This window comes from Leucoraja erinacea, chromosome 15 (assembly GCF_028641065.1).
Source record: "Leucoraja erinacea ecotype New England chromosome 15, Leri_hhj_1, whole genome shotgun sequence".
NCBI classification, from domain to species: domain Eukaryota; kingdom Metazoa; phylum Chordata; class Chondrichthyes; order Rajiformes; family Rajidae; genus Leucoraja; species Leucoraja erinaceus.
Genome location: NC_073391.1, coordinates 41,034,869 through 41,062,258, shown reverse-complemented (window position 1 = coordinate 41,062,258; position 27,390 = coordinate 41,034,869). Strand labels below are relative to the sequence as shown.

Here is a 27,390-nt window from a genome sequence, read left to right as displayed (position 1 = left end):
GTCTAATTACTCCTTGGATGCGTTCAGCTACCATTTTAAACCTTGAGTCCGTACACGGACTTTGAAGAGAAATAATCACATCAGAGAAAAGAAACCCTGCACAGAGAATATTAATGAGGGGACAGTCGGTAGTGGTGGAAATGATTTCACAAGAACCTGCCTACATGTACCACCTCAGCAAAGATGTGAAAGGAGGAACTGCAGATGCTGGTTTAAACCAAAGATACACACAGGAAGCTGGTGTAACTCAGCGGGTCAGACAGCATCTCTGGAGAAAAAGGAATAAATTATGTCATCTATTTCTTTTCTCCAGAGATGCTGTCTGACCCATTGAGTTACTCCAGCTTTTTGTGTCTAACCTCAGCAAAGAAACCTCAGTCTGAAGAAGGGTTTAGGCCCGAAACGTTGCCTATTTCCTTCGCTCCATAGATGCTGCTGCACCTGCTGAGTTTCTCCAGCATTTTTGTCTTCCTCAGCAAAGATGTTCAGTTTGAAGTTTATTGTCACGGGTGCCGAGGTGCAGTGAGAAGCTTTTTGTTGCCTGCTACCCAGTCAGCAGACAGACAAAACATGATTACAATCGAGCCGTCCACAGTGTACAGATACAGTACATGATAAGGGAACTTATAGAAACTTACAAAATTCTTAAGGGGTTGGACAGGCTAGATGCAGGAAGATTGTTCCCGATGTTGGGGAAGTCCAGGACAAGGGGTCACAGCTTAAGGATAAGGGGGAAATCCTTTAAAACCGAGATGAGAAGAACTTTTTTCACACATCTCTCCCTCTGCCACGGGGTAGTTGACCCCAGTTCATTTCTTGTTTAAGTCTCCGTTGTCGCTGGGGCTAAGGGGATCAGGGGGTATGGAGAGAAGGCAGGTACGGGATACTGAGTTGGATGATCAGCCATGATCATATTGACTGGCGGTGCAGGCTCGAAGGGCCGAATGGCCTACTCCTGCACCTAATTTCTATGTTTCTATGGAATAAGGTCATAAGTGATACGAGTAGAATTAGGCCATTCGGCCCATGAAGTCTACTCCGCCATTCAATCATGGCTGATTTATCTCTCCATTCCGAACCCCATTCTCCTGCCTTCACCCCGTAACCTCTGACACGGTAGTGTAAGACGTGTTTAGTGCAAGATAAAGTCCAGTGATGTACGATTAAAGATAAACCGAGAGTCTCCAATGAGATAGACAGTAACACAGGACCACTCTCCAGCTGTTGAGCGAGTGGTTCGGTTGCCTGGTTACATGGTTACACTTAACAAAATGCAACCCCTCACATTTATCTGTATTAAACTCCATTAACCATCCTTCAGCCCACCTGCCCAACCAATCAAGATCCTGCCACAATATTTGCTATTCATCTTTGCTGCCTACAATACCGCCCAGTTTATTGTCATCTGCAAACTTATTAATCCTGCCTTATACATTCATATCCAAATGATTGATATAGCTGCCAAACAGCAATGGACCCAGCACCGAACTCATCTTCAGCTACTTCATTCTACTTTAGTCTGAAGAAGGGTTTCGACCTGAAACGTCACCCATTATTTTTCTCCAGAGATGCTGCATTACCCGCTGAGTTACTCCAGCATTCTGTATGGCTTCCTTTTCTCCAGAGATGCTGCCTGACCCGCTGAGTTACTCCAGCATTCTGTATCGCCATTCCTTCTCTCCAGAGGGCTTTGACTTTGCATTCTGATCTACCCATTCCTTCTCTCCAGAGATGCAGTGGAGACCCACTGGTTTTTTTGGCCTTCCATCATATGCAGCTGTATGTACCAAAAGATGGATCCAGTTTATCAACTGTTTCAACTTAAATGGCCTGAGTCTGGAAGGGGACTCTTTCCTTCCTTTGAAGATAAGGACATTCAGTATGGGACAGCATTCCCTTGAACGACGGCAGATAGTTGGTGGACACATCACTGGGTTCCATTACAGCCTGATTAACTCAAATGCCAAGGAATGAAGGAGATCACAGAGAGTTGTAGACGCTGCCAAGGACAAGAAGGCTCTGCAGAGCGTAGTGCTTTCGGCCGAACGCACTATGGGAACTTCAATCACCCCCCTGCAGAACTCATACAACAGGAAATGAGCAAACAAAATCTGAGAGACCTCTTCCACCCCTGCAACGGACTGTGTGCTACGGGGAAACTTCTCCTTCCATTTGAAGATTAGAGGACATTCTTCCCAGTAATTCGGACTGTAAAATCTCACCACTAACTCTACAGAACGACCTACAGATAGTATTATGTAAAACACATGTGTGTGGTTCCATAACAGCCTTGTTTTGTTGTTTAACTTTTGCACAAAAGCCAAGAGCATTAAGGAGATCACTGCACTGAGATGTTGTAGACTTGACTTGACTTGACCGCCCGGTCCATTCCTGAACTCCCCACTAGTGAGGAGATCTATAGGAGGGCTGCCTGTAAAAGACAGTCAGTATATCCAAAGACCCACTCCTCCCTGGCCACGCTCTCATTTCCCTCGTTCTGTCGGGAAAAAGGTATAGGTGTCTGAAAACCCTGACTTGCAAGTTCTTGAATGGTTCCCAGCAACCATTAGACTCTTGAACACTAACGTCAGCATCTTTTGATTGGTACGGGTATCAGGGGTTACGGGGTGAAGGCAGGAGAATGGGGTTAGGAGGGGGAGATAGATCAGCCATGACTGAATGGCGGAATAGACTTGATGGGCCGAATGGCCTAATTCTGCTCCTATCACTTAAGAGCTTTATTTTTTTGAATATTCTGATGAAGGGTCTCGTCCCAAAACGTTATATTTCTTCTCTCGAGAGAAGCTGCCTGACCTGCTGAGTTGCTGCATAATTTTGTGTCTATCTTCGGTGTAAACCAGCATCTGCATTTCTTTCTCACTTTGTGAACTCTTAAGCTTTATGCACTATATGTTTGGTTGCACCACGGATTTCGATTTTTGAACTCTCCTGGATTACGTTTATTAATTTATTGACTCCTTCATTGAATGTTATAATTTTTTATCTGTGTATTTCATTTACAGGCCTGTTAAGCAGATGCAATTAATAGGCCTGTCCCATTTACACGACTTTTTCGGCGACTGCCGGCACCCGTCATAGGTCGTTGCAGGTCGGCGAAAATTTTCAAAATGTTGAAATCCAGCGGCGACCAGAAAGCCGCTATGACTCTCTGGGCGACTGAGGAGACTATTCACATGTTTCTTCTCTATAGAGAAGCTGCCTGACCTGCTGAGTTGCTGCATAATTTTGTGTCTATTCACATGTCGCGGGGTGCAGCCTGTTGATAGAAAAACATAGAAACATAGAAAATAGGTGCAGGAGTAGGCCATTCGGCCCTTCGAACCTGCACCGCCATTCAATATGATCACGGCTGATCATCCAACTCAGTATCCTGTACCTGCCTTCTCTCCATACCCCCTGATCCCTTTAGCCACATCTAACTCCCTCTTAAATACATCCAATGAACTGGCCTCAACTACATTCTGTGGCAGAGTATTCCAGAGATTCACCACTCTCTGTGTAAAAAATGATCGTGAGTAGTCGCCTAAAGATTCGTACCTTGTTCTGGTCACCGCTGGATTTTCAACATGTTGAACGACCTATGACGGGTGCCGGCAGTTGTCGAAAAAGTCGCGTAAGTGGGACAGGCCCATAAGAACTTCATTGTTCCATTGTCGGTACATACGGCAATTAAACACAAGTACTCTTCACTTGTCTCTTGAATGAGCTGTTGCTACGGGGACTAAGGAGGCAGCAACATTCGGGAATGTAATGGGAGGGGGTGGGGGGGTGTCAGTTTAGAACAAAGAAGGTCCAATGAGCAAAACATTAGCACCCTATCGTGCGGTTGTAAACTTAACTTTCCAGATATTCAAGTACAGAAAAATCATGCGTAGGAAGGAAGTGCAGATACTGGTTTAAATCGAAGATAAACACAAAATGCTGGAGTAACTCAGCGGGACAGGCGGCATCTCTGGAGGGAAGGAATGGGTGACGTTTCAGGTCGAGACCCTTCTTCAGACTAAAGTCGAATGAAGTAACTGAGGAAGGGTCTCGACCCGAAACGTCACCTAAGCCTTCTCTACAGAGATGCCGCCAGTCCCGATGACTTACTCCAGCTTTTGGTGTCACCCTTCTTCAGACGGGGCAAGGGAAACAGGAGATATAGATGCAGAGAGAGATAGAACAAATTAATGATAGATATGCAAAAAAACAGGCCATTGTTAGCTCTTTGTTGAGTGAGAACGGAAAAATCATGTTGCGTGCAACGTCAAGAGCGTGATTGGGGTCTTCGAGCATTCTCTGATAGAAAACCATCCATTGTCTCCCCTCTCTCTCTGCTCTTCATCATCTCTCCTGTGTTGTTCCATGTGAATAGTGCGGGTGTCAGAGGTTATGGGGAGAAGGCAAAAGAATGGTGTTGAGAGGGAAAGATAGATCAGCCATAATTGAATGGCAGAGTAGATTTGATGGGCCGAATGGCCGAATTCTGCTCCTTTAACATGAACTTATGTTCTATGTACAAAGATCCACTGATTCATAAGCATACTAGAGATAAGAGACTGAAGTATCATGTTCTGTATCTGTATGCTGAACATTTTAAATGTTTGGCAAAGCGTGTAAAATGCGAGATTAACAGAACCATCACCATTTCATGAATAATAAAACCTTTTCTCATCTCGTCGGAGAATAGTCAAAGGAAACCTACTAAGATATAATTGTGGCTAGCATTTCTCCTCAGTGTTCTGTCCCTTGTGACAAGATGCATTAAGGGCGGCACGGTGGCGCAGCGGTAGAATTGCTGCCTTACAGCGCCAGAGACCTGGGTTCGATTCTGACCATGGGTGCTGCCTGTATGGAGTTGCACGTTCTCCCTGTAACAGCGTGGGTTTTCTCCGGATGCTCCGGTTTCCAGCCACATTCCACAGACATACAGGTTTGTAGGTTAATTGGTATTGGTAAATATTGGAATTTGTCCCAAGTGGACAGGTGCATGGATAAGCTATGCCCTGTCCCACTGAACGAGTTCATTCAAGAGTTCTCCCGAGTTTGCCCTATTCGAACTCAGAGATTTACGGTAATGGTCGCTTGTAGGTACTCGGGGCTCTCGTGGACATTTGTCAACATGTTGAAAAATCTTCACGAGTCTTCCCAAGCTTACCGCGTCTCCTGAGTACCTGCCGTTAGCGTTACAAGCCGCTAAGAGACGTCCCGAGCTCCGACATACCCGTTACGTACATTCTTCGTGCTTCCATGAGTTTGATTATTTTTTAAACTCGGGAGAGCTCTTGAATGAGCTCGTACAGTGGGACAGCCCCAAAAGGTTTACAGGGATATGGGCCAGATGCAGGCAGGTTGGGACTATGGGGCAGATGGAATTCTTTGCCACAGAAGATTGTGGAGGCCAAGACAATGGATATTTTTAAAGCATAGATAGATTCTTGATTAATACAGGTGTCAGAGGGTATGGGGAGAAGGCAGGAGAATGGGGTTAGGAGGGAGGGGTAGATCAGCCATGATTGAATGGCAGAGTAGACTTGATGGGCTGAATGGCCTAGCTCTGCTCCTATCACTTATGACCTTATGACTAATGCAGATGGGGCATCCCGGTCAACATGGTCAAGTTGGGCGGAAGGGCCTGTTTCCATGTTGTACAACCCTCTATGACTATAATTCTAACAGCGGAAGAATTAATTGAGTTCAAAATTCAATAGGTTTAGATTGCTGGAAGTGACTATGAGCCACAAAAACCGAAGTCAAAAATAAAACGTTAAATTTTCTGTTGACGGATGTTCAAAGTCAGACTGAAGATTGAAGAAAAGTTCTCACATGAAACGTTGCCCTTCACAGATGCTGCCTGATGCATTTAGTTCCTCCAGCATTTTATTTTATAGGGGTTTAAAATGGTTGCTTAGAAACAGGCTGGCAAAAATATTCCCAAACACACCATTTTCGAAGTATCCAAAAGCAGAAGCAGCTGTTTAAATCCATTCTTATTTCACGCTTTGATGCCACATCATTTTGGCCAGAAATCGAGTCAACTCCTCGTCATTTTTGTGTTGCCTAATTTCCTGCAGTCCCTAAACAAGCAGCACATTTTATTTTCCTTTACACAATACACTTTTATTCACTGGTTTTCGACACTGGCTGAGACATTGTTCCTGTTTTAGTGCTTTTAATGTCTTTTAATTTTTACTGTTTTTATAGTCCTGTCGTCTTAATGGTTTTAGTAGTTTGTAATAACTTTTTGTTGACTTCCCATGTACAGCACTTTGTGGTAACTGATGTTGTCTAAAAGCGCTTTATAAATAAAGTTATTATTATTATTATTATTATTAATATCGCATGTGCTTCTGGTTGCGAACAACTGGACAAGTTAACTCTTTCTCGTGAAAAGTCGCTGTAGGAAAATCATTGGTAACCCGCCGAGGGCTTGTTAGTCGGCAGGAGACGACGGATGCGAGGAGTAGAGGCCGGTGGGAGGGTCAACCGGGGGTCATGCCTCCAGCGCCTTCAAGGTCGGCTGCAGGAGGTGGCCCCCGGGACACAAAGATTAGCTGGGGCGAGGAGAGGAGAGGAGAGGCACGTCGGTTTGCGGGAACTGCTTCAGTACATTGCACATCCGTGCCGACCGGACTTTGAATAATGGCGCCAAAAATGGCGGTGCCCACATGTGTAATAAATGCAATGAGAATTTCACTGCGCAGTTGCACATGTGACAAATAGAGCGATATTGAACTATTGGTTCGAGAACACTGATGCAATTATTAAGAAAGCTCATCAGCGCCTCTACTTCCTGAGACGATTACGGAGAGTCAGTTTGTTGAGGAGGACTCTCTCTAACTTCTACAGGTTCACAGTAGAGAGCATGCTGACCGGTTGCATCGTGGCTTGGTTCGGCAACTTGAGCGCCCTGGAGCGCAAAAGACTACAAAAAGTGGTAAACACTGCCCAGTCCATCATCGGCTCTGACCTCCCTTCCATCGAGGGGATCTATCGCAGTCACTGCCTCAAAAAGGCTGGCAGTAGCATCAAGGACCCACCATCCTGGCCACACACTCATCTCCCCGCTACCCTCAGGTAGAAGATACAGGAGCCTGAAGACTGCAATGACCAGGTTCAGGAATATCTATCTCCCCACAGCCATCAGGCTATTAAACCTGGTTCGGACAAAACTCTGAACATTAATAGCCCATTATCTGTTTATTTACACTTTATCAGTTTATTTATTCATGTGTGTATATATTTATACAATGGTATATGGACACACTGATCTGTTCTGTAGTCAATGCCTACTATGTTCTGTTGGGCTGAACCAAACCAAGAATTTCATTGTCCTATCAGGGACACATGACAATAAACTCTCTTGAATCTTGAATCTTGGTGGCACAGCGGTAGAGCTACTGCCCTACAGCGCCTGAGACCCGGGCTCGATCCTGACTACGGGTGCTGTCTATACGGAGTTTGTCCGTTGTCCCCGTGACCTGCGTAGGTTTTCTCTGAGATCTTCAGTTTCCTCCCATACTCCAAAGACATACAGGCTAGTAAGTTAATTGGCTTGGTGCAAATGTAAAATTGTCCCTAGTGTGTGTAGGGTAGTGTTCATGTGTGGGGATCACTGGTCGGCGCGGACTGGGTGGGGCAAAGGGCCTGTTTCCCTGCTGTATCTCTAAGTTAAACTAAATTAAAAAGTAATTGACTGTGTATCGGAAGGACTGTTCACCAAGTTTATCTTCAGCATAATAATATGTGGATTTTTGTGGGGATTTAGTATTTGAAAAATAAAATTGCTTGAATACTGTGTTATCTGGAACAGGTGCAATTCAGTAAGCCGGAGATTTAGATCAAATCAGCCACAACTCTGAGTTTCTGTAGCTTTTCACAGTAGCCAAGTAATAAAAACCACAACATGGATCAGGACAAAATCTCTGCTGTAGGAAAATTCATCATCTCACTCACCTCGACCTGTAGCACTGTGGTGAATGTCTTGGCATCTTCTGTCACCCCTCCCAGATAGAGAGTCTTGGTGAAAGCAGGGGCATGGTCATTTTCATCTTGCACCTCGATGAAAACCTTTGCAGTGTTGGCTGGAACAGAAATTACAAAAATTAAAGCTACCCGAGATTTTATTTTCCCCCCACCAAAAGAACGCGCTTTATTCTAATTGTAGGCAGCGATTCAGACATGACGCGTCATTATTTCAAGATTCAAGATTCAAGATCCATTTAATTGTCACATGTGTCAGGTGGCACAGTGAAATGAAATTCCCATACAGCCATACAATAAAAAATAAAGAACACAACACACTATAGAATTTAACATAAAAAATCCCCACACAGCAGAATCAAAGTTGTGTGTGGGAAGGCACCAAACATTATTTTCATACACTCGACCGAGCATTTCAATACTTGGCGCAGTGGCGCAGCGGTAGAGTTGCTGTGCTTGCAACGGCAGAGACCCAGGTTTGATCCTGACTACTGTACGTTCTCCCCGTGACCGCGCGCGTTTTCTCCGAGATCTTCGCTTTCCTCCCACATTCGAAAGACGTACAGGTATGTAGGTATATTGGCTTGGTTTAAATGTAAATTGTCCCTAGGATAGTGTTAATATGCGGGGGATCGCTGGTCGGCGAGGACTTAATAGGCCGAAGGGGCCTGTTTCCACACTGTATCTCTAAACTAAACTAAATACATTCACTTACAACAAGTTGACGTCACACAGCCCAACATAAATTGTGTGAAAAGAAAACAAGCATAGCGGGTTATTTACTTACTGCATGGGAAGGAACTGCAGATGCTGGTTTATACTGAAGATAGACACACAAAGCTGGAGTAACTCAGCGAGATAGGCAGCATCTCTGGAGAGAAGGAATGGGTGACGTTTCGTGTGGAGACCCTTCATTGACCCTGAAATTGGGTCTCTACACAAAATGTCACCCATTCCTGCTCCCCCAGAGATGCTGCCTGTCCTGCTGAGTTACTACAGATTTTTGATTCTATCTTCATTTACTTACTGCTTACTTCTGAAAGTACTTACTTCTTACTTCTTATTGTAAATTGTCCCCAGTGCGTAGGAGAGTGTCAAAGAGTGATACAGTGTGGAAATAGGCCCTATGGCCCAACTTGCCCACACTGGCCAACATGTCCCAGCTGCACTAGTCCCACCTGCCTGCGCTTGGCCCATACCCCTCCAAACTTGTCCTATCCATGTACCTGTCTAGCTGTTTCTTAAACGTTGAGATAGTCCCAGCCTCAGCTGCCTCCTCTGGCAGCTTGTTCCATACACCCACCACCCTTAGTGTGAAAAAATTACTCCTCAGATTCCTATTACATTTTTTCCCCTTCACCTTGAACCTATGGCTTCTGGTCCTCGATTCCCCTACTCTGGGCAAGAGATTCTGTGCATCACGTGCCGGTGTTCGGGGTCACCACTGGTCGGCGATACAATACCGGACTAAATTTAGGCCACATTTGGAATATTTGGTAGATTTCTGGTCACTTCTGAAGTAATCGACTCTGTTCAAATGTGGTCAGCTGATCACATACCTTGGCAGCCAGAACGTAATTTTCTGACCATTTTGTATTATTATATGCTAATTATTTCAAGTGCACTATTACATTTGAGTGTTTTTTCTATTTTATCCTTCTTTGACAATGGACAATAGACAATAGGTGCAGGAGTAAGCCATTTGGCCCTTCGAGCCTGCATCACCATTCAATGTGATCATGGCTGATCATCCACAATCAGTACCCATTCCTGCCTTCTCTCCATATCCCCGGACTCCGCTATCTTCAAGAGCCCTATTTAACTCTCTCTTGAAGCATCCAGAGAACCGGCCTCCACCGCCCTCTGAGGCAGAGAATTCCACAGGCTCACAACTCTCTGTGTGAAAAAGTTTTTCCTCACATCCGTTCTAAATGGCTTACCACTTATTCGTAAACTATGGCCCCTGGTTCTGGACTCCCCCAACATCGGGAACATGCAATGTCAGCAATGCAAACCAAATAATATTAGATCATCTTAAAGGTACGGGCTTGATGGTTTACCAGGCTATTCATATGTCATGTCGTTGAGTTTATGGCGAATTAGCCCATTTTCGTTACTCAGCATTTTAGTTTAGAGATACAGCGCAGACACAGGCTCTTTGGCACACTGAGTCCGCACCGACCAGCGATCCCCGCACACTAACACTACCCTACACACACGAGGGCCAACTTTACATTTACACCGAGCCAATTAACCTACAAATCTGTACGCCATTGGAGTGTGGGAGGAAACCAAAGATCTCGGAGAAAACCCATGCGGTCACGGGGAGAACGTACAAGCTCCGTGCAGACAGCACCCGTGGTCAGGATCGAACCCGGGTCTCTGGAGTTGTAGGCGCTGTAAGGCAGCAATTCTACTGCTGCACCGCCATGGTGCCCGCTTGTGTAAATTGCAGACAGCACCCGTGGTCAGGATGAAACCCGGGTCTCTAGTGCTGTAAGGCTGCAACTCTACCGCTGCGCCACCGTGCTGCCCTATATTATAGATTATTTCAGGCCTAGAGTGCTTTGCTAACTGCTCATGTGAAGGAATGGGCATATATGAGAGCGGTCCTGCCTTCTAGTGCTCAGATGAATGTGACTTATTTAATGCAGACTGTTTCAAAAATTATGAATGCTTCATTCTACGCTGACCATTTTTCACTCGACAACTTAATTCAGTTTCATTCCATTTTGAAAGATGGACTGCCCGCAATTGTAATTCACTAAACAGATGACCCCAATTGCTGTCTTCGCTGAAAAATAAGAAAGTTAATGTGTTGCCTTTCAAATTTCAATCATAGTCGGGCTAAATCATATACAGAACACAATAAATGATTCCCAAAGTAGCTCAGTATTTTACATCAGAGCCCAGCAAAGTGGATATTCTTCTCTGCCTCCCACTGTTCCCTGAATGTGACAAGACCGTTTATCTCGTGGTGTTTCGGTGAGAATCCTAATTAAAACTCGGGCATTTGCTGAGTGTTTTGTCTGCTTGACAATGGAAAAGCGAATAGAACGCCAGGCTTCGCTCTGTCTTCCTCGGCCTACGTGAGCTCCAGGTTACTTTAACTCACCCTCCCATTCCCACACCGACCTTTCTGTCCTGGGCCTCCTCCACTGTCAGCGTGAGGCCACACGCAAATTGGAGGAACGGCACCTCGTATTTCGCTTGCGCAGCTTACACCCCAGTGGTATGAATATTGATTTCGCTAACTTCAAACAACCCTTGCTTCCCCTCTCCGTCCATCCCTCCCCCACCCTTGTCATCGTACTAGTTTCACGTTCGTCCTGCTGAGTTTCACTCTTTGTATCACTCGTTAGCCAACAATGGATCATTGTGGGCTCTGTCTTTCACTGATAATTGTTGCTGGCTTTGACTTATTATTATGATATCTTTCATTCATTTGTTCTAAGTACTTTTCCTTCTCCCCCGACAGTCTGAAGAAGGGTCTCGACCCGAAACGTCACCTATTCCGTTTCTCTGGAGATGCTGCCTGATCCCGCTGAGTTACTCCAACATACTGTGTCCATCTTCTAGGTTGTATCACTTGAGATGCGGTGCCCTTGGTGGGTTCATTTACAGCTAACATCAAGTTGCTGTACTCAGCAGCCCAAATGGGACTTCAATCCTCTTTCATATCATAATAGGCGACTTAAATACTTGAGCGACCTGTCTTTTGGTGAATCTAATGCAACTTACAGAGTAATGAAGTAAAAGGTTTGGAGCTGTCTGCACCTGCTTTGTGAAGAAGGCAGCGATATGGGCCTGGAACACCCTGAGAAGCCAAGCTAAATTAATGCTTGGCCTGGGTCCCATACCACAACCAGCAGGTAACAATTTTGTAAGGTATACAAAGGACAATTGTTTTGGGAATTCTTGGCCCTTTACTCAGTTGTGCACAGGGACATTGGTGTTGGGGTGGAGTTGCTGCCACACAGCGCCAGAGACCCGGGTTCGATCGTGACTATGGGTGTCGTCTGTACAGAGTTTGTACATTCTCCCTGTGACCTGCGTGAATTTTCTCCGGTTGCACTGGTTTCCTCCCACACTCCTGGTTTGTAGGTTAATTAGCTTGGTAAAATTGTAAATTGCCCCAAGTGTGCATGGGATAGTGTTAGTGTACGGGAATTGCTGGACAACGCGGACTCGGTGGGCTGAAAGGCCTGTTTCCATGCTGTATCACTAAATTAAACCAACCTGTGTACTTCAGGCCCATGTGAGCTCTGATGCATGTTTGCATGCTGGAATGTTGCAACACCAAAGTCAAAACTTTGCATGTCATAGAAACATAGAAAATAGGTGCAGGAGGAGGCCATTCGGATCTTCGAGCCAGCACCGCCATTCATTGTGATCATGGCTGATCGTCCCCAATCATTAATCCATGCCAGCCTTTCCCCCATATCCCTTGATTCCACTAGCCCCTAGAGCTCTATCTAACTCTCTCTTAAATCCATCCAGTGATTTGGCCTCACTGTGGCAGGGAATTCCACAAATTCACAAATCTCTGGGTGAAAATGTTTTTTCTCACCTGTCTTAAATGGCCTCCCTTTTATTCTAAGACTGTGGCCCCTTGTTCTGGACTCGCCCAAATTTGGGAACATTTTTCTTGCATCTTGCTTGTCCAGTCTTTTTATAATTTTATATGTCAAACATGCGATACCCTCCATTTGATGTTTCTATTGCATGCACGCAGTCCTTTGTGTTTTTAGTGTATTATGCATAGGGATAAATCTGTAGGTAACACCGAATGCAATGTTTTTCATATAATCGCTAAATACACTGAGAGTGATTTTCTACTGCAATTGCAAATAATACAAAAAGCTACGTGAAATAATCTCTAGACCTTGCTTTAAAGAATATTTAGGGTTTCACCAAGAAATGAACGGAATTACCATGTTTTATATTCCTATTCTTCCTAATTTAATCAAAGTACAAACCATCTTCCCTGAAAACTTGAGCGGAGTGAATTTCCAAGCCTGTTTCTATACAGAGCCAACCAGTGATGCTGATGTACTCACATAGACTTTGTGAGGAAATTAGAACCTTTCTGACAATGGTATTTTCTCTGTAACACATTCTTCCAGAATACTTTTATTTATCTACTTTCTAGCTACTATTCTGCTCTGAAACCTTCTTTGTGGAACAATAAAACGCTCATGAGGGACAAAGGCAAGATTAAACACAAGGGTCTCGACCCGAAACGTCACCCATTCCTTCTCTCCAGAGATGCAGCCTGTCCCGTTGAGTTACTCGAGCATTTTGTGTCTATCTTTGGTTTAAACACAAGGCAAAGCCCACCCTGTGGTTTATATAGAATTGGTGACCCCATTCATTTGAATAAGGAGAATTAGAATTGAATTGATTGGATTTGATTTGATTTGATTCAAATTGAATTGAATTGAATTTGAATTTGAATTGAATTCATTTGAAATCCCAGCTAGACTTTAGGAAGATGAAAAAATATTATTCAATTTTTACTTGTTTTTTCTTAACATTTTCAATTACTTAATATACGTCAACAAAAAGGTAAGTTTCCGCATATACCATTTCTTGAAATACTGCTGAATCCTGAACAGCATTCTAGTTGTAAATTAGCTTTTTTCCAATGATTATGTTTCTGGTCGAGACCCATCTTCAGACTGAGTCAGGGGAGAGGGAGACACAGAGATATGGAAGAGTAAGGTGTGAAAATGACAGATCAAAGGGGACGAATTTTAAAGAAAATTTAGAATAGATCATTGTTAGCTAAGAGAAGTTGACAACAAGGCGTGCAAAGATAAAATTTAACCTGGAGAACAGTCAGACTGGTCACAGCACTAGGATGGGGAAGGGATGGAGAGATAGGGTAAGCAAAGGTTCATACCACTAGATTGTAAGCTGCCCAAGCGAAATATATGAGGCGCTGTTCCTCCAATTTGCTTTGGGCCTCACTCTGACGATGGAGGAGGCCCAGGACAGCAAGCTCAGTGTAGGATGGGAGGGGGAGTTAAAGTGTTCAGCAACCGGGAGATCGATGGTTGCCGAAATAAAACTGTTATAAAAAGACTCCCCGACCAGCTTTTGCACTTGAGGGGCGTGACACACTCATTGTTTATTTTCTGCTTTGCAGATGCTTAGTTGCAGTTTGAATTGTAGTTTTTATTGTTTTGATGAAGGTTTTGTTTTCCATTCATTTTATATCTTCGACCCACCGAGTCCACGCCGACCAGTTGTCACCCTGTACACTAGCACTATCGTACACTCAAATTAAGAATTTACAGAAGCCAATTCACTAACAAACCTGTACGTCTTTGGAGTGTGCATATCTTTCATTCATTGTTCTTTATCTCTCTACATCATCATCTATATCTCTCGTTTCTCTTTTCCCTGACTAGGCCCGATAGAAGGGCCTCGACCCGAAACGTCACCCATTCCTCCTCTCCAGAGATGCTGCCTGAGTATATCCAGCATTTTGTGTTGACCTTCGGGTTAAAACAGCATCTGCAGTTCCTCCCTGCACTATCCATGTACCTGTCTGTTTCTTAAACGTTGGGACCGTCCTTAAACGTTGGGATAGGGCTGGGCGAGCAGCTGCTGCTGACCTTTAGAACGTAACGCTTACTCCTTCCATAAGCGCCGCCGGTTTTGAGGCAAGCTGCGAACTACAGTGAATTGAGTTGTTTTCCTCTGGCTGCCTATTGTACATAATTAAAATCTTGCTACTTAAATCAGCATGTGGCACTTAGTGCGCTGGCTCAGCAGATATTTTATATACCATATCTCGGAGCGGTGGCAGCAGGGAGCCATAAAGACGACAAGTTACTATTCACCTAATTACAGTTTGGGGATTTATTTTTCTTGCTGTCGGAAAGAGTAATTTTTAATCTTGGTCACTATGCTCCTATTTCGCTGAAATCGGGAGAATGGACGAGTTTAAACGGTACATCCTTGTGTTTTGTGTTTACTTGCAGAAGTGAGGTAAATAAACATACATCCGTATAAAGTGAAAAGAATAAAGTCTGAAACTCTTTTCTCCACATAGGCTGCCTGAGTTACTCCAGCACTCTGGGTCTATCTTCTGCTCCAATCTGGAGGATGAGACAGATGTTCGGCAGCTGTGGCGGGGCCTGAATGCAAACACCTCCTACAAGGCGAAATCAGGAGGCAGCTCGATTGCCGGCGAAACATCACCCCCTGACGAGCTCAATGCGTTTTACGCACGCTTTGATAGGGAGAACACTGATGTGCCTTCTCGAGCCCCCATTCGCTGTGATGGTATTTCAGTCTCAGTCACAGAGGCTGACGTCAGAAAATCCTTCAGAGGGGTGAACCCTCGAAAAGCGCCTGGACCTGATGGTATACCCGGTCGTGTTCTAAAAACCTGTGCGGACCAACTGGCTGGAGTTTTTGCGGCCATTTTCAACCTCTCACTTCTGAGGTCTGAGGTTCCCACCTGCTTTAAAAGGGCATCAATTATACAGGTGCCCAAGAAGAGCAAGGTGATGTGCCTCAACGACTATCGACCAGTGGCACTAACGTCGGTGGTGATGAAGTGCTTTGAGAGGTTGATCATGGCGCAAATCAACTCCTATCTCGACAAAAACCTGGACCCACTGCAGTTTGCCTACTGCCACAACTGATCAACGGTGGATGCGATCTTGCTGGCTCTCCACTCCGCTCTGGACCACTTGGACAACAAAAACTCATATGTCAGGCTGTTATTCATTGATTACAGCTCGGCATTTAATACAATCATCCCCTCCAAGCTGGTTACCAAACTCTCAGATCTGGGTCTCTGCGCATCCCTCTGCAATTGGATCCTCGACTTCCTCATTCAAAGACCACAGACTGTTCGTATTGGTTGAAATGTGTCAGCCTCGATAACAATCAGCACGGGAGCACCTCAAGGCTGCGTGCTCAGCCCCCTGCTGTCCTCACTCTATACTCTTGACTGCGTAGCCGGTTATAGTGCGAACTCCATCATCAAGTTCGCTGACCCACCACTGTGGTGGGACGTATCACTGATGGGGACGAGTCAGAGTATAGAAGTGAGATCGACCATATATCAACGGGTCGATGGTGGAGAGGGTCAAGAGCTTCAGATTTCTGGGTATTCATATTTCTGAAGATCTCTCCTGGTTCGAGAACACTGATGCAATTATTAAGAAAGCACATCAGTGACTCTACTTCCTGAGAAGATTACGGAGAGCCGGTTTGTCAAGGAGGACTCTCTCTCTCTAACTTCTACAGGTGCACAGTAGGCTGCTGACCTGTTGCATCGTGGCTTGGTTCGGCAACTTGAGCGCCCTGGAGCGGAAAAGACTACAAAAGGTAGTAAACACTACCCAGTCCATCATCGGCTCTGACCTCCCTTCCATCGAGGGGATCTATCGCAGTTGCTGCCTCAAAAAGGCTGGCAATATCATCAAAGACCCACACCATCCTGGCCACACACTCATCTCCCTGCTACCTTCAGGTAGAAGGTACAGGAGCCTGAAGACTGCAACAACCAGGTTCAGGAATAGCTACTTCCCCACAGTCGTCAGGCTATTAAACCTGGCTCGGCCAAAACTCTGAACATTAATAACCCATTATTTGTTATTTGCACTTTATCAGTTTATTTATTCATGTGTTTTGTAGTCAATGCCTATTATGTTCTGTGTGCTGATGCAAAGCAAGAATTTCATTGTCCTATCAGGGACACATGACAACAAACTTGAACTTGAACTTGAAGATTTCCTCTCATCCTTCTAAATTCCATAGTATACAAGCCCAGCTGCTCCATTCCATCAGCCTATGACAGTCCCCCCCCCCACCCCCCCATCCCGGGAATTAACCTTGTGAACCTACGCTGCACTCCCTCAATAGCAAGAATGTCCGTCCTCAAATCTAGGGGACCAAAACTGCACACAATACTCCAGGTGTGGTCTCACTAGGGCTCTGTAAAACTGCAGAAGGACCTATTGCTCCCATGGTGCTAGTGTACGGGGGTGATCGCTGGTCAGCACGGACTCGATGGGCCTAACAACCTTTTTCTGCAATGTACCCTCGTTAGAGTCAAAAGAAAGTTTCAAACATTTTCAATAAAAAGCGTCAGACATGAGGAACACTGGAGGATTGCAGTTCAATATTTTACATTAATATGTTAAAATGATACAATAGTTTAGCCCTGGGTTTTTGATGAAGGATCAAACTATAAAATGACCTTCTGCAGAGTTATTGATTTTTTAAGATGCTTCCCAACAGTTTTCATTTTTGCTTTCATAACGTTCTCTCAAATATAAAGACTTGGCTGCTGACATATTAAAGGAAGATGAAATGATGATCCATCATCCGTTTTAGCGAGGTAGTCCCAGATGCCACAAGCTTGCTCACGGGTGCGTCTTTGCACATTTGTATGTATTTCTGCATCTACATTTTCTGCCTTTGATTGCGAACGTTACAGCCTGGTTCGTCAACTCGAATGCCCAGGAACGAAGAGGACTTCAAAAAGTGGTCAACACTGCCTGGTCCGTCACGGGTACCGACCTCCCCACCGTCTAAGGGATCATTAGAGTCGCTGCCTCCAAAGAGCAGCCAGCTTCATCAGAGGCCCTCACCATCCTGGCCACGCTCTCATTCCACTCCAGCCATCGGGAAGAAGGTACAGGAAACCTGTAATGTCCAGGTTCAGGAGCAGCTTCTTCATTACAACCAGCAGGCTATTAAACACTACAATCTCCAAAGAGGCTCTGAGACTACATAGATTTGGGGGCATTATTTTTTAACATTGCACTATTATTGTTTGTTCGTTTGTGAAAGTTGCCTTCCACGTATCATTATTATACCATTACAGAGTGACTAGAGTCATAAAGACTTACAGTGTGGAAACAGACCGTTCATAGAAACATAGAAAATAGGTGCAGGAGTAGGCCATTTGGCCCTTCGAGCCAACACCGCCATTCGATATGATCATGGCTGATCATCCAAATTCACTACCCCGTTCCTGCTTTTTCCCCATATCTCGTGATTCCGTTCGCCCTAAGAGCTAAATCTAACACTCTCTTGAATATATCCAGTGAATTGGCTTCCACTGCCTTCTGTGGCAGAGAATTCCACAGATTCACAACTCTCTGGATGAAAGGGTTTTTCCTCATCTCAGTCCCAAATGGCCCACCCGTTATTCTTAAACTGTGACCCGTGATTCTGGACTCCCCCAACATCCGGAAAGTTTTTCCTGCATCTATCCTGTCCAATCCTCGAAGAATTTTATATGTTTCTGTAAGATCCCCTCTCATCCTTCCAAATGGCCACATAGCAGAAGCATACATGTTGCGGGGCTGGAAACTGGAAGTGTCCTGAGCTAATTCTGCTACCACCATCATCTATTGCAACAAGTGATGGCTCCCACTGATTGTGGCCGGAAGCTTGCGTCCTTTTCAGGACAAACAATGACAGGGATGAACACGTGGAATATGGACACGAAAGAAGAAAATCCTTCAAAATTCCAGCGAATATAAGCCCAGCTGACCCAATCTTTCATCATATGTCTGTCCCGCCATCCCAGGAATTAACCTGGTGAACCTACGCTGCACTCTCTCAATAACAATAATGTCCTTCCTCAAATTAGGAGACCAAAATTGCACACAATACTTCAGGTGCGGTCTCACCAGGGCCCTGTACAACTGCAGTAGGATGTCCTTGCTCCTAAACTCAAATCCACTAGTAATGAAGCCAACATGCCATTAGCTTTCTTCACTGCCTGTTGTGCCTGCATGCTTACTTTCAGTGACTAATGTACAAGCACATCCATGTCTCATTGCACCTCCTCTTCTCCTAATCTGACACCATTTAGATTATAAACTGAATAGAATTAGCCTTCCTGTTCTTGCCACAAGTGGATAACCTCACAACCGTTGCCATTGGGAAGAAGGTACAGGAGCCTGAAATCTGTAACATCCAGGTTCAGGAACAGCTGCTTCCCCATAGCCATCAGGCTATTAAACACAACATCAAATAAGGTCTGAACAATAACAGTCTATTATTATTATTGCACTATATCTGTTTATTTATTGTGTATATATGGTCTATGGTCTATAGACACACTGAACTTTTATCTTCCGTTTTGTACTATGTTTACCTATTCTGTTGTGCTGCAACGGGTAAGAATTTCATTGTCCTATCTTGGACACATGACAATAAAATTCTCTTGACTCTTGATTTATCCACATTTTGGCCCAACGTGCCCAAGCTGACCAACATGTCCCATCTCTTTTAGTCCCACATGCCTGCATTTGGCCCATATCCCTATAAATCTGTCCTATCCACGTTCCTGCCTAAATGTTTTCTAAACGTCATGATAGTACTTGCCTCAATTACCTCCTCCTGCAACTTGTTCCATAAACTCACCATCTTTTGTGTGAAAAGGTTACCCCTCAGATTCCTATTAAATCTTTCCTTCACTTTAAATGTATGCCCTATGGTTCTTGATTCTCCCACTCTGGGCAAAAGACTTTGGGTCTACCCAATCTATTCTTCACATGCTCGAGTTGGCCATTCGGCTCGAAGGTCTATTGTCTATTGTCTGTGATTTTATATACCTCTGTAAGATCACCCCCCACCTCCTGCGCTTCAAGGACTCCTCAAGAAGTCATTGCCTGCTCAATCTCTACCAATCGGTCAGACCCATCGTGTCCTGGCAACATCCTCGTAAATCTTCTCTGTACCTTTTACAGCTTGACAACATCTTTTGCTATTGCATGTTGCCCAAAACTGAACACAATACGTTACATGCAGTCTCACCCGTAGTATTTTACATTGGAAATAACAAAACAAAAAGGAAATCAGATTCACTTACTTCTTGAAGGAACTCTGAGGTTTGATCTGAAAAACAGCAATGAATCTGCCTGGATCCGAATGACGTAATCTTTTATGGATTCATAATCCAACGTCTTATTTGTCGTGATGACTCCTGTACGATTATTGATTTTAAACACTCCTGAAACAACAACAAATGGCAAATGTATTATTCACACCAAAAACGTAACAACAGATCATACTCAGTTATACTAACTTGACTTCTCTCACTTCAGGTAGCCCTGGCATTCCCTCACTCTCTATCCCTCCCCCACCCAGGTTGCACCAGTTTCTCATTTTCACCCAACAAACAGCTACCAATGGCGTTTCCTTTATTGTCGTTACTTTTTTCCATATCTTTCATTCATTATTCTTTATCTCCCTACATCATCGCCTATATCTCTTGTTTCCCTTATCCCTAACCAATCTGAAAAAGGGTCGCGACCCGAAACTCCACCCAATCTTTCTCTCCAGAGATGCTGCCTGTCCCGCTGAGTTACTCCAGCTTTTTGTATCTAGCTTCATACTAATCTGATTTAGTTTTACTTAATTTACAATGATACTATTTACAGCGCCAGAGACCTGGGTTCAATTCTGACTGTGGGTGCTGTCTATATGAAGTTTGCATGTTCTCCCTGTGACTACATGGACTTTCTCCATTTCCCCCCATGCTCCAAAGACGTACAGGTTTGTCGATGAATTGACTTCAGTGAAATCGTAAATTGTTCCCACTGTGTAGGATAGAGCTAGTGTGCGGGGTGATCGCTGGTCGGCGTGTATACAGTGGGCCGAAAGGCCTGTTTCCCCACTGCGCCACCAAAGTCTAAAATCTAAAGATGAGAAGCACACGGTGGCGGAACTTGCATATTATATGACTTGCTTTTTTTTATTCATTCATTTACAAAAAAGTGGGTTAAGGTCAGATTAATGTAAAAGTGGGTGCTTGGTGGTTATCATAGATATGGTGGACTATACCACTTCTCTTTTCCATTTTCTACCACCACCCTGAAGAAGGGTCCTGATCTAAAACATTGCCAATCCATGCCTTCCACTGATGCTGCCTGACCCCCTGAGTTACTCCAGCATCCGCAGTACCTTGTATTCCCATTCATCTTTTTATTTTACAACATATCTGTTGTCTTATTCCCTCTCACAACAAATGTAATATTTGCTTTCACTTTCCAACAATAATTTACTGGGAGATTTGCTTATCTGTTGTATTACCCACCCAATAATTCATGCATTAAAATTTAATCTTCAGTATCCTCTGTATGAAGGGTGAATGTGAGGTCAATAATTTGACCCACAATATTTCAATAAAACAAATGATTTTGGAAATCCTCAAATCCTATTCAAGCCTAGACTGATAACTGGGAAGGATCATGCAGAGATACATGAATATCAGCCTGAGGAAGGGTATGGAGCCGAAACGTCGCCCATTCCTCCCTACCAGAGATGCTGCCTATCCCGCTGAATTACTCCAGTATCTTGTGTCTTACATCAACAAAGATCAGCAGTGAAAGACTCAAAGTGCTGGAGTAATGCCCCTGTCCCACTTAGGAAACCTGAACGGAAACCTCTGGAGACTTTGCGCCCCACCCAAGGTTTCCATGCGTTTCCTGGAGGTTGCAGGTGGTTGCCGGAGGTTGCAGGTAGGGAGACTGACAGAAACCTCCGGGAACCGCACGGAAACCTTGGGTGTGTCGCAAAGTCTCCAGAGGTTTCCGTTCAGGTTTCCTAAGTGGGACGGAGGCATAACTCTGTGGGTCAAGCAGCCTTCCCTGGAGAACGTGCATAGGTGACATCTCATGTCGGGACTCTTCTTCAGACTCCAGTTTGAAGGTGGGTCCCTAACCCAAAAGGTCACCTATGCATGTTCTCCAGGGAGGCTGCCTGACCCGCTGAGTTACTCCAGCACTTTGTGTCTTTTCATCTGCAGTTCAGTGCTTCTACGATGATCAGCATTGAATGGTTATCAGTATTCTGATTCACTGCCTGGACTGTAATTCACAGAGGCGGTTCCCCCACCACCTTTCAAGTCAAGAGTCAAGTCAAGAGAGTTTATTGCCATGTGTCCCAAATAGGACAATGGAATTCTTGCTTGCTGCAGCACAACAGAATATGTAAACATAATACAGAACAGGAGGTAAAAGTTCAGTGTGTCTATATAACCATAGACCATATATATATGTATGCAATAAATAAACAGATAAAGTGCAATAGACTGTTATTGTTCAGAGCTTGGTTGATGTCGTATTTAGTAGCCTGATGGCTGTGGGGAAGAAGCTGTTCTTGAACCTGGATGTTCCAGATTTCAAGCTCCTGTACCTTCTTCTCGATGGCAACGGAGAGATGAGTGTGTGGCCAGGGTGGTGTGGGTCTTTGATGATGCTGGCTGCCTTTTTGAAGCAACAACTGCGATAGGTCCCTCCGATGGTGGGGAGGTCAGAGCCGATGACGGAGTGGGCAGTGGTCACAACTTTCTGCACCCATCATGTTAATTGTGTAGAAAAAAAAATAGTGTGGGTTCAAGAAAGAGTAAGAGTAATCACTGGACACGATCGTAATCTTGTGAAGATAAGAACGAGAAGGCAGATTATTATCTGAATGGTGTCAAGATTAGGAAAAGGGGAGGTGCAACAAGACCTGGGTGTCCTTGTACATCAGTCACTGAAAGTAAGCAGGCAGGTACAGCAAGTAGTGAATAAAGTTAATGGCATGTTGGCCTTCATAGCGAGAGGATTTGAGTAGAGGAGCAAGGAGGTCCTACTGCAGTTGTACAGGGCCCTGGTGAGACCGCACCTGAAGTATTGTGTGCAGTTTTGGTCTCCTAATATGAGGAGGGACATTCTTGATATTGAGGGAGTGCAGAGTAGGTTCACCAGGTTAATTCCCAGGATCAGCCATGATCATATTGAATGGCGGTGCAGGCTCAAAGGGCCGAATGGCCTACTCCTGCACCTATTTTCTATGTTTCTATGATTGCGGGACTGATATATGATGAAAGAATGGGTCGACTGGGCTTATATTCACGGAAATTTAGAAGGATCTTATGTAAAAATATTAAATTCTTAAGGGATTGGACAGGCTAGATGCAGGGAAAATATTCCCCATGTTGTGGGAGTCCAGAACCAGTGGTCACAGTTTAAGAATATGGAGTAGGCCATTTAGGACTGAGATGAGGAAAAACTTTTTCACCCAGAGTATTGTGAATCTGTGGAATTCTCTGTCACAGAAGGCAGTGGAAACCAGTTCATTGGATGTTTTCATGAGAGAGTTAGATATAACTCTTAGGGCGAACGGAATCAAGGGGTATGGGGAGAAGGCAGGAATGGGGTACTGATTCTGGATGATCAGCCACGATCATATCGAATGGCGGTGCTGGCCTATTCCTGCACCTACTTTTTATGTTTCCATGTTTCCATATTCATCTACACATCAATAAGAATAGCAAAGTGGCAAAAGCAGAATTAATTTAGCAAATAAATGTGTATGCATACATCTACAATGACCTAGATGCAGGAGGGAATTTAGTTCCAAATTTAGTGCTCCAGGGTCTTGCATCCGGTTCACGTAACCAATTTAATTATTTAAGTTGTTTGGTTTAATATGTTTTTTGTTCCATCCTCTGAGCAGCAATAGAAGGGATAGAGAGCAACCTTTAAATCAAATTCACTTTTAAAACAGCTTCCTCGAAGCCATACCTGACAAGTGAAGCTCATGCAGCATCATTTACTCTGAATATGTTCCCACACAACTGAATACTGAGAACTTGGACATTATTTCCACGAGCAGTAGCTCCACTCAATAACCAAAAATCTGTAGCCTCCTTTTGCTCCGGTATTTTACTTCATTCACATGTTTGATCGATAATGTTTTATTATTAATGTTTAATGTTTTATGTGTCATTCTTAATTGTCACTGCATGTCATGTTGTCACTTGCAAGCGGAGCACCAATGCAAATTCTTTGTGTGTGAACATACTTGGCCAATAAACTTATTCATTCATTCATTACGCAATACAAAAAAATAAAGGTGGACTTTTTCAGCATCGATTTTTTTTGGTAAAACATTTCGCAGAGATAGATAAATTCTTGATTAGAACGGGTTTCAGGGGTTATGGGGAGAAGGCAGTAGAATGGGGTTAGGAGAGAGAGAGAGATCAGCCATGATTGAATTGCGGAGTAGACTTGATGGGCTGAATGGCCTAATTCTGCATCTATCACTTATGATCTTCTGGGGAAGTCCTGAACAAGGGGTCACAGTTTAAGGATAAGGGGGAAATCTTTTAGGACCGAGATGAGGAAAACATTTTTCACACAGAGAGTGGTGAATCTCTGGAATTCTCTGCCACAGAAGGTAGTTGAGGCCAGTTCGTTGGCTATATTTAAGAGGGAGTTAGATGTGGCCCTTGTGGCTAAAGGGATCAGGGGGTATGGAGAGAAGGCAGGTACAGGATACTGAGTTGGATGATCAGCCATGATCATATTGAATGGCGGTGCAGGCTCGAAGGGCAGAATGGCCTACTCCTGCACCTATATTCTATGTTTCTATGTTTTTATGTTTCTATGTTTCTATGATAAGACCTTGGATTGCTTAATAAAACTTTAATGGCTACAACAAAAAGCTCTCGAACTATAAAGCTACAATGCTGTAAATTATATTCTGCACTTTAGAAGATTTCTCTTTGCACTACTTGTTGTTCTTGTGTATGCATGATTTGTAGTTTTGATTCATAAGTTCATAAGTTATAGAAGCACAATTTAAGTAATTCAGACCATCTTGTCCACTCCACCATTCAATCATGGCTGATCTAATTTTCCCTCTCAACTCCATCCCCCTGCCTTCTCCCCCGTAACCGCTGACATCCGTGCATCCGTAACCCCTGACAACCGTACATCAAGAATCTATCCACCTCCGCCTTAAAAATATCCATTGACTTGGCCTGCACATCCTTCTTTGATTGGATAGCATGCAAACAAAAATTTTCTGTACCTCGGTACACGAGATAATATTAATAAACCAGTGCCAAAAACAACATTTGTGGCGTTGTAGAAATATGATGAAAGGAATTGGCTAGTATGTAGAGCTGATGATAATATGGGCCCTTTGCAGAGTGTGGTCTATGGTGGTGGAGGCAGAAACTGTAGTTCTGTCCACAGTCTAACTGAAGAATGGAGCAGCTGGGCTTTTAAACTCTGGAGTTTAGAAGGATGAGAGAACATAGAAAATAGGTGCAGGAGTAGGCCATTCGGCTCGAAGGGCCCGAATGGCCTACTCCTGCACATATTTTCTATGTTTCTATCTTACTGAAACATGTAAGATTATTAAGGGATTGGACACTCTAGATGCAGGAAACATGTTCCCAATGTTGGGGGAATCCCAGAACCAGGGGCCACAATTTAAGAATTAGGGGTAGGCCATGTAGAACGGAGATGAGGAAAAACGTTTTCACCCAGAGAGTTGTGAATCTGTGGAATTCTCTGCCTCAGAGGGCAGTGGAGGCCATTTCTCTGGATGCTTTCAAGGGAAAGTTAGGGCTCTTACAGATAGTGGAGTCAGGGGATATGGGGAGCAGGCAGGAACGGGGCACTGATTGTGAATGATCAGCCATGATCATATTGAATGGCGTTGCTGGCTCGAAGGGCCGAATGGCCTACTCCTGCACCTATTGTCTATTGTCTCAGAGGCTTTTAGATAGGCGCATGGATATGCAAGGATATGGAGTGATATGGACAATGTGCAGGGCAGATCAGTTGAACCGGCCCATCCTCAAGAGCCTGTTCCTGTGCTATTCTGTCCTATGTTACGTGGAGACAGGATAGCACTTATCCTTAGGAAGAAGACTCATGAACTGTTTAGTTTGGTTTAGTTTGGAGATGCAATGCGGAAACAGGCCTTCCTGAGGTGCGCGTAAGAAATGCGCAAAAAGATTCACGCCCAGCCTGCAGCACTGAATGCACGACAAGTGGCAGCTGCATGTCTGCCATCGCCGGTTAAAGTCAACGGAGCTGAATTCCAGAAGTGGAGTGTGTCACGTTGCCACCCTGTAACCGTGGGGCGGCGCGGCGGTAGAGCTGCTGCCTTACAACGTGTGTACGTTCTCCCCGTGACCATCTGGATTTTCTCCGGGTGCTCCAGTTTTCTCCCACATTCCGAAGGTGTACGGGTTTGTAGGTTAATTGGTTTTGGTAAGGGTTGTAAATTGTCACTAGTGGTGGGATCATTTTTCAGTGTGCGGGGGGGGGGGGAGGATCGCTGGTGGTCATGGACATTATGGGCCAAAGGGCCTGCTCCTGCGCTGTCTTTAAACAAAACTAAACCAACTAACCATATCATACTTTGAGGATTGGGTTTATTAATGTCATATGTCTCGAGGGTATTTGATGGTCAGTGTGGAATCGGTGGTCTGGAGGGCCAATTTCGTGGTTTTCTCCTCCTCTGCCTCTTCTCTCACTTCCCAAAGATGTGTGGGTTTAGAAGGGAATTGGACCTCTGTAAATTGCTCCTTGTACCTAGGGAGTGTTCGCACGGTGGCGCAGAGGTAGAGTTGCTGCCTTACAGCAGCGCCTGCAACGCCGGAGACCTGGGTTCGATCCTGACTGCGGGTGTTGTCTGTACGGAGTTTGTACGTTCTCCCCAGGACCTGCGTAGGTTTTCTCCGAGATCTTCGGTTTCCTCCCAAACTCCAAAGACATACAGGTTTGTAGGTAATTTGGCATGGGTATATGTAAAAAAAATTGTCCCTAGCGTATGTGGGGTAGTATTAACTTGCGGGAATCGCTGGTCGGCGTGGACCCAGTGGGCCGAAGGGCCTGTTTCCGCGCTGTATCTGGAAACTAAACTAAACTAAGTGGGATGACATAGAACCAGTGTGAACAGGTGATGGATGGTCAGCATGGACTCGGTGGGCTGAAGGTCTGTTTCCACGCCACGTCTTTAATACTGTGATCTCCATTTGCAATGTGATTTGGTAAATTTTATCCTTGCAAAACCAAATTAAATGCGGCACAGCGGCGCAATGGTAGAGTAGCTGCCTTACAGCACCAGAGACCCCGGATCGATCCTGACCACGGGTGCTGCGTGTACGCAGTATGTACGTTCTCCCCTGTAACTGCGTGGGTTCTCTCCGGGTGCTCCGATCTCCTCCCACATTCCAAAGGCGTACAGGTTTGTATATTAATAGGCTTCTGTAAAAATTGTAAATTGTCTCTAGTGTGTGTAGGATAGTGCTAGTGTACGGGGGTGATCGCTGGTCGGCGAGGACTCGGTGGGCCGAAGGGCATGTTTCCGCGCTGTATCTCTAAACTAAAACTAAACTACTGTACGTGGAGGGAGGAACTTCAGATGCTGGTTTACACCGAAGGTAGACGCAAAATGCTGAAGTAACTCAGCGGAACATGCAGCATCCCCAGAGAGAAGGAATGGGTGACGTTTCTGGTCGAGACCCTTCTTCAGACTATTACGTGGTGTGGCATGAGGTCCAATAATCTTGCAACGGACAAGGGTGAAAACACTGACAATTCAAATTCACAAATGTTACAACAT

The 27,390-nt window shown here is 44.6% G+C and overlaps 1 protein-coding gene across 1 annotated transcript in view; it reads right to left on the bottom strand.

The window, feature by feature from the left end:
- The window catches only part of pcdh15b (protocadherin-related 15b), a 1,024,406-nt gene that overhangs the window by 82,586 nt on the left and 914,430 nt on the right, over positions 1-27,390 (bottom strand). Inside the window, 2 exon segments of the mRNA XM_055647246.1 lie at positions 7,960-8,087; positions 19,844-19,984. Coding sequence (XP_055503221.1) covers positions 7,960-8,087; positions 19,844-19,984 — 269 coding nt within the window.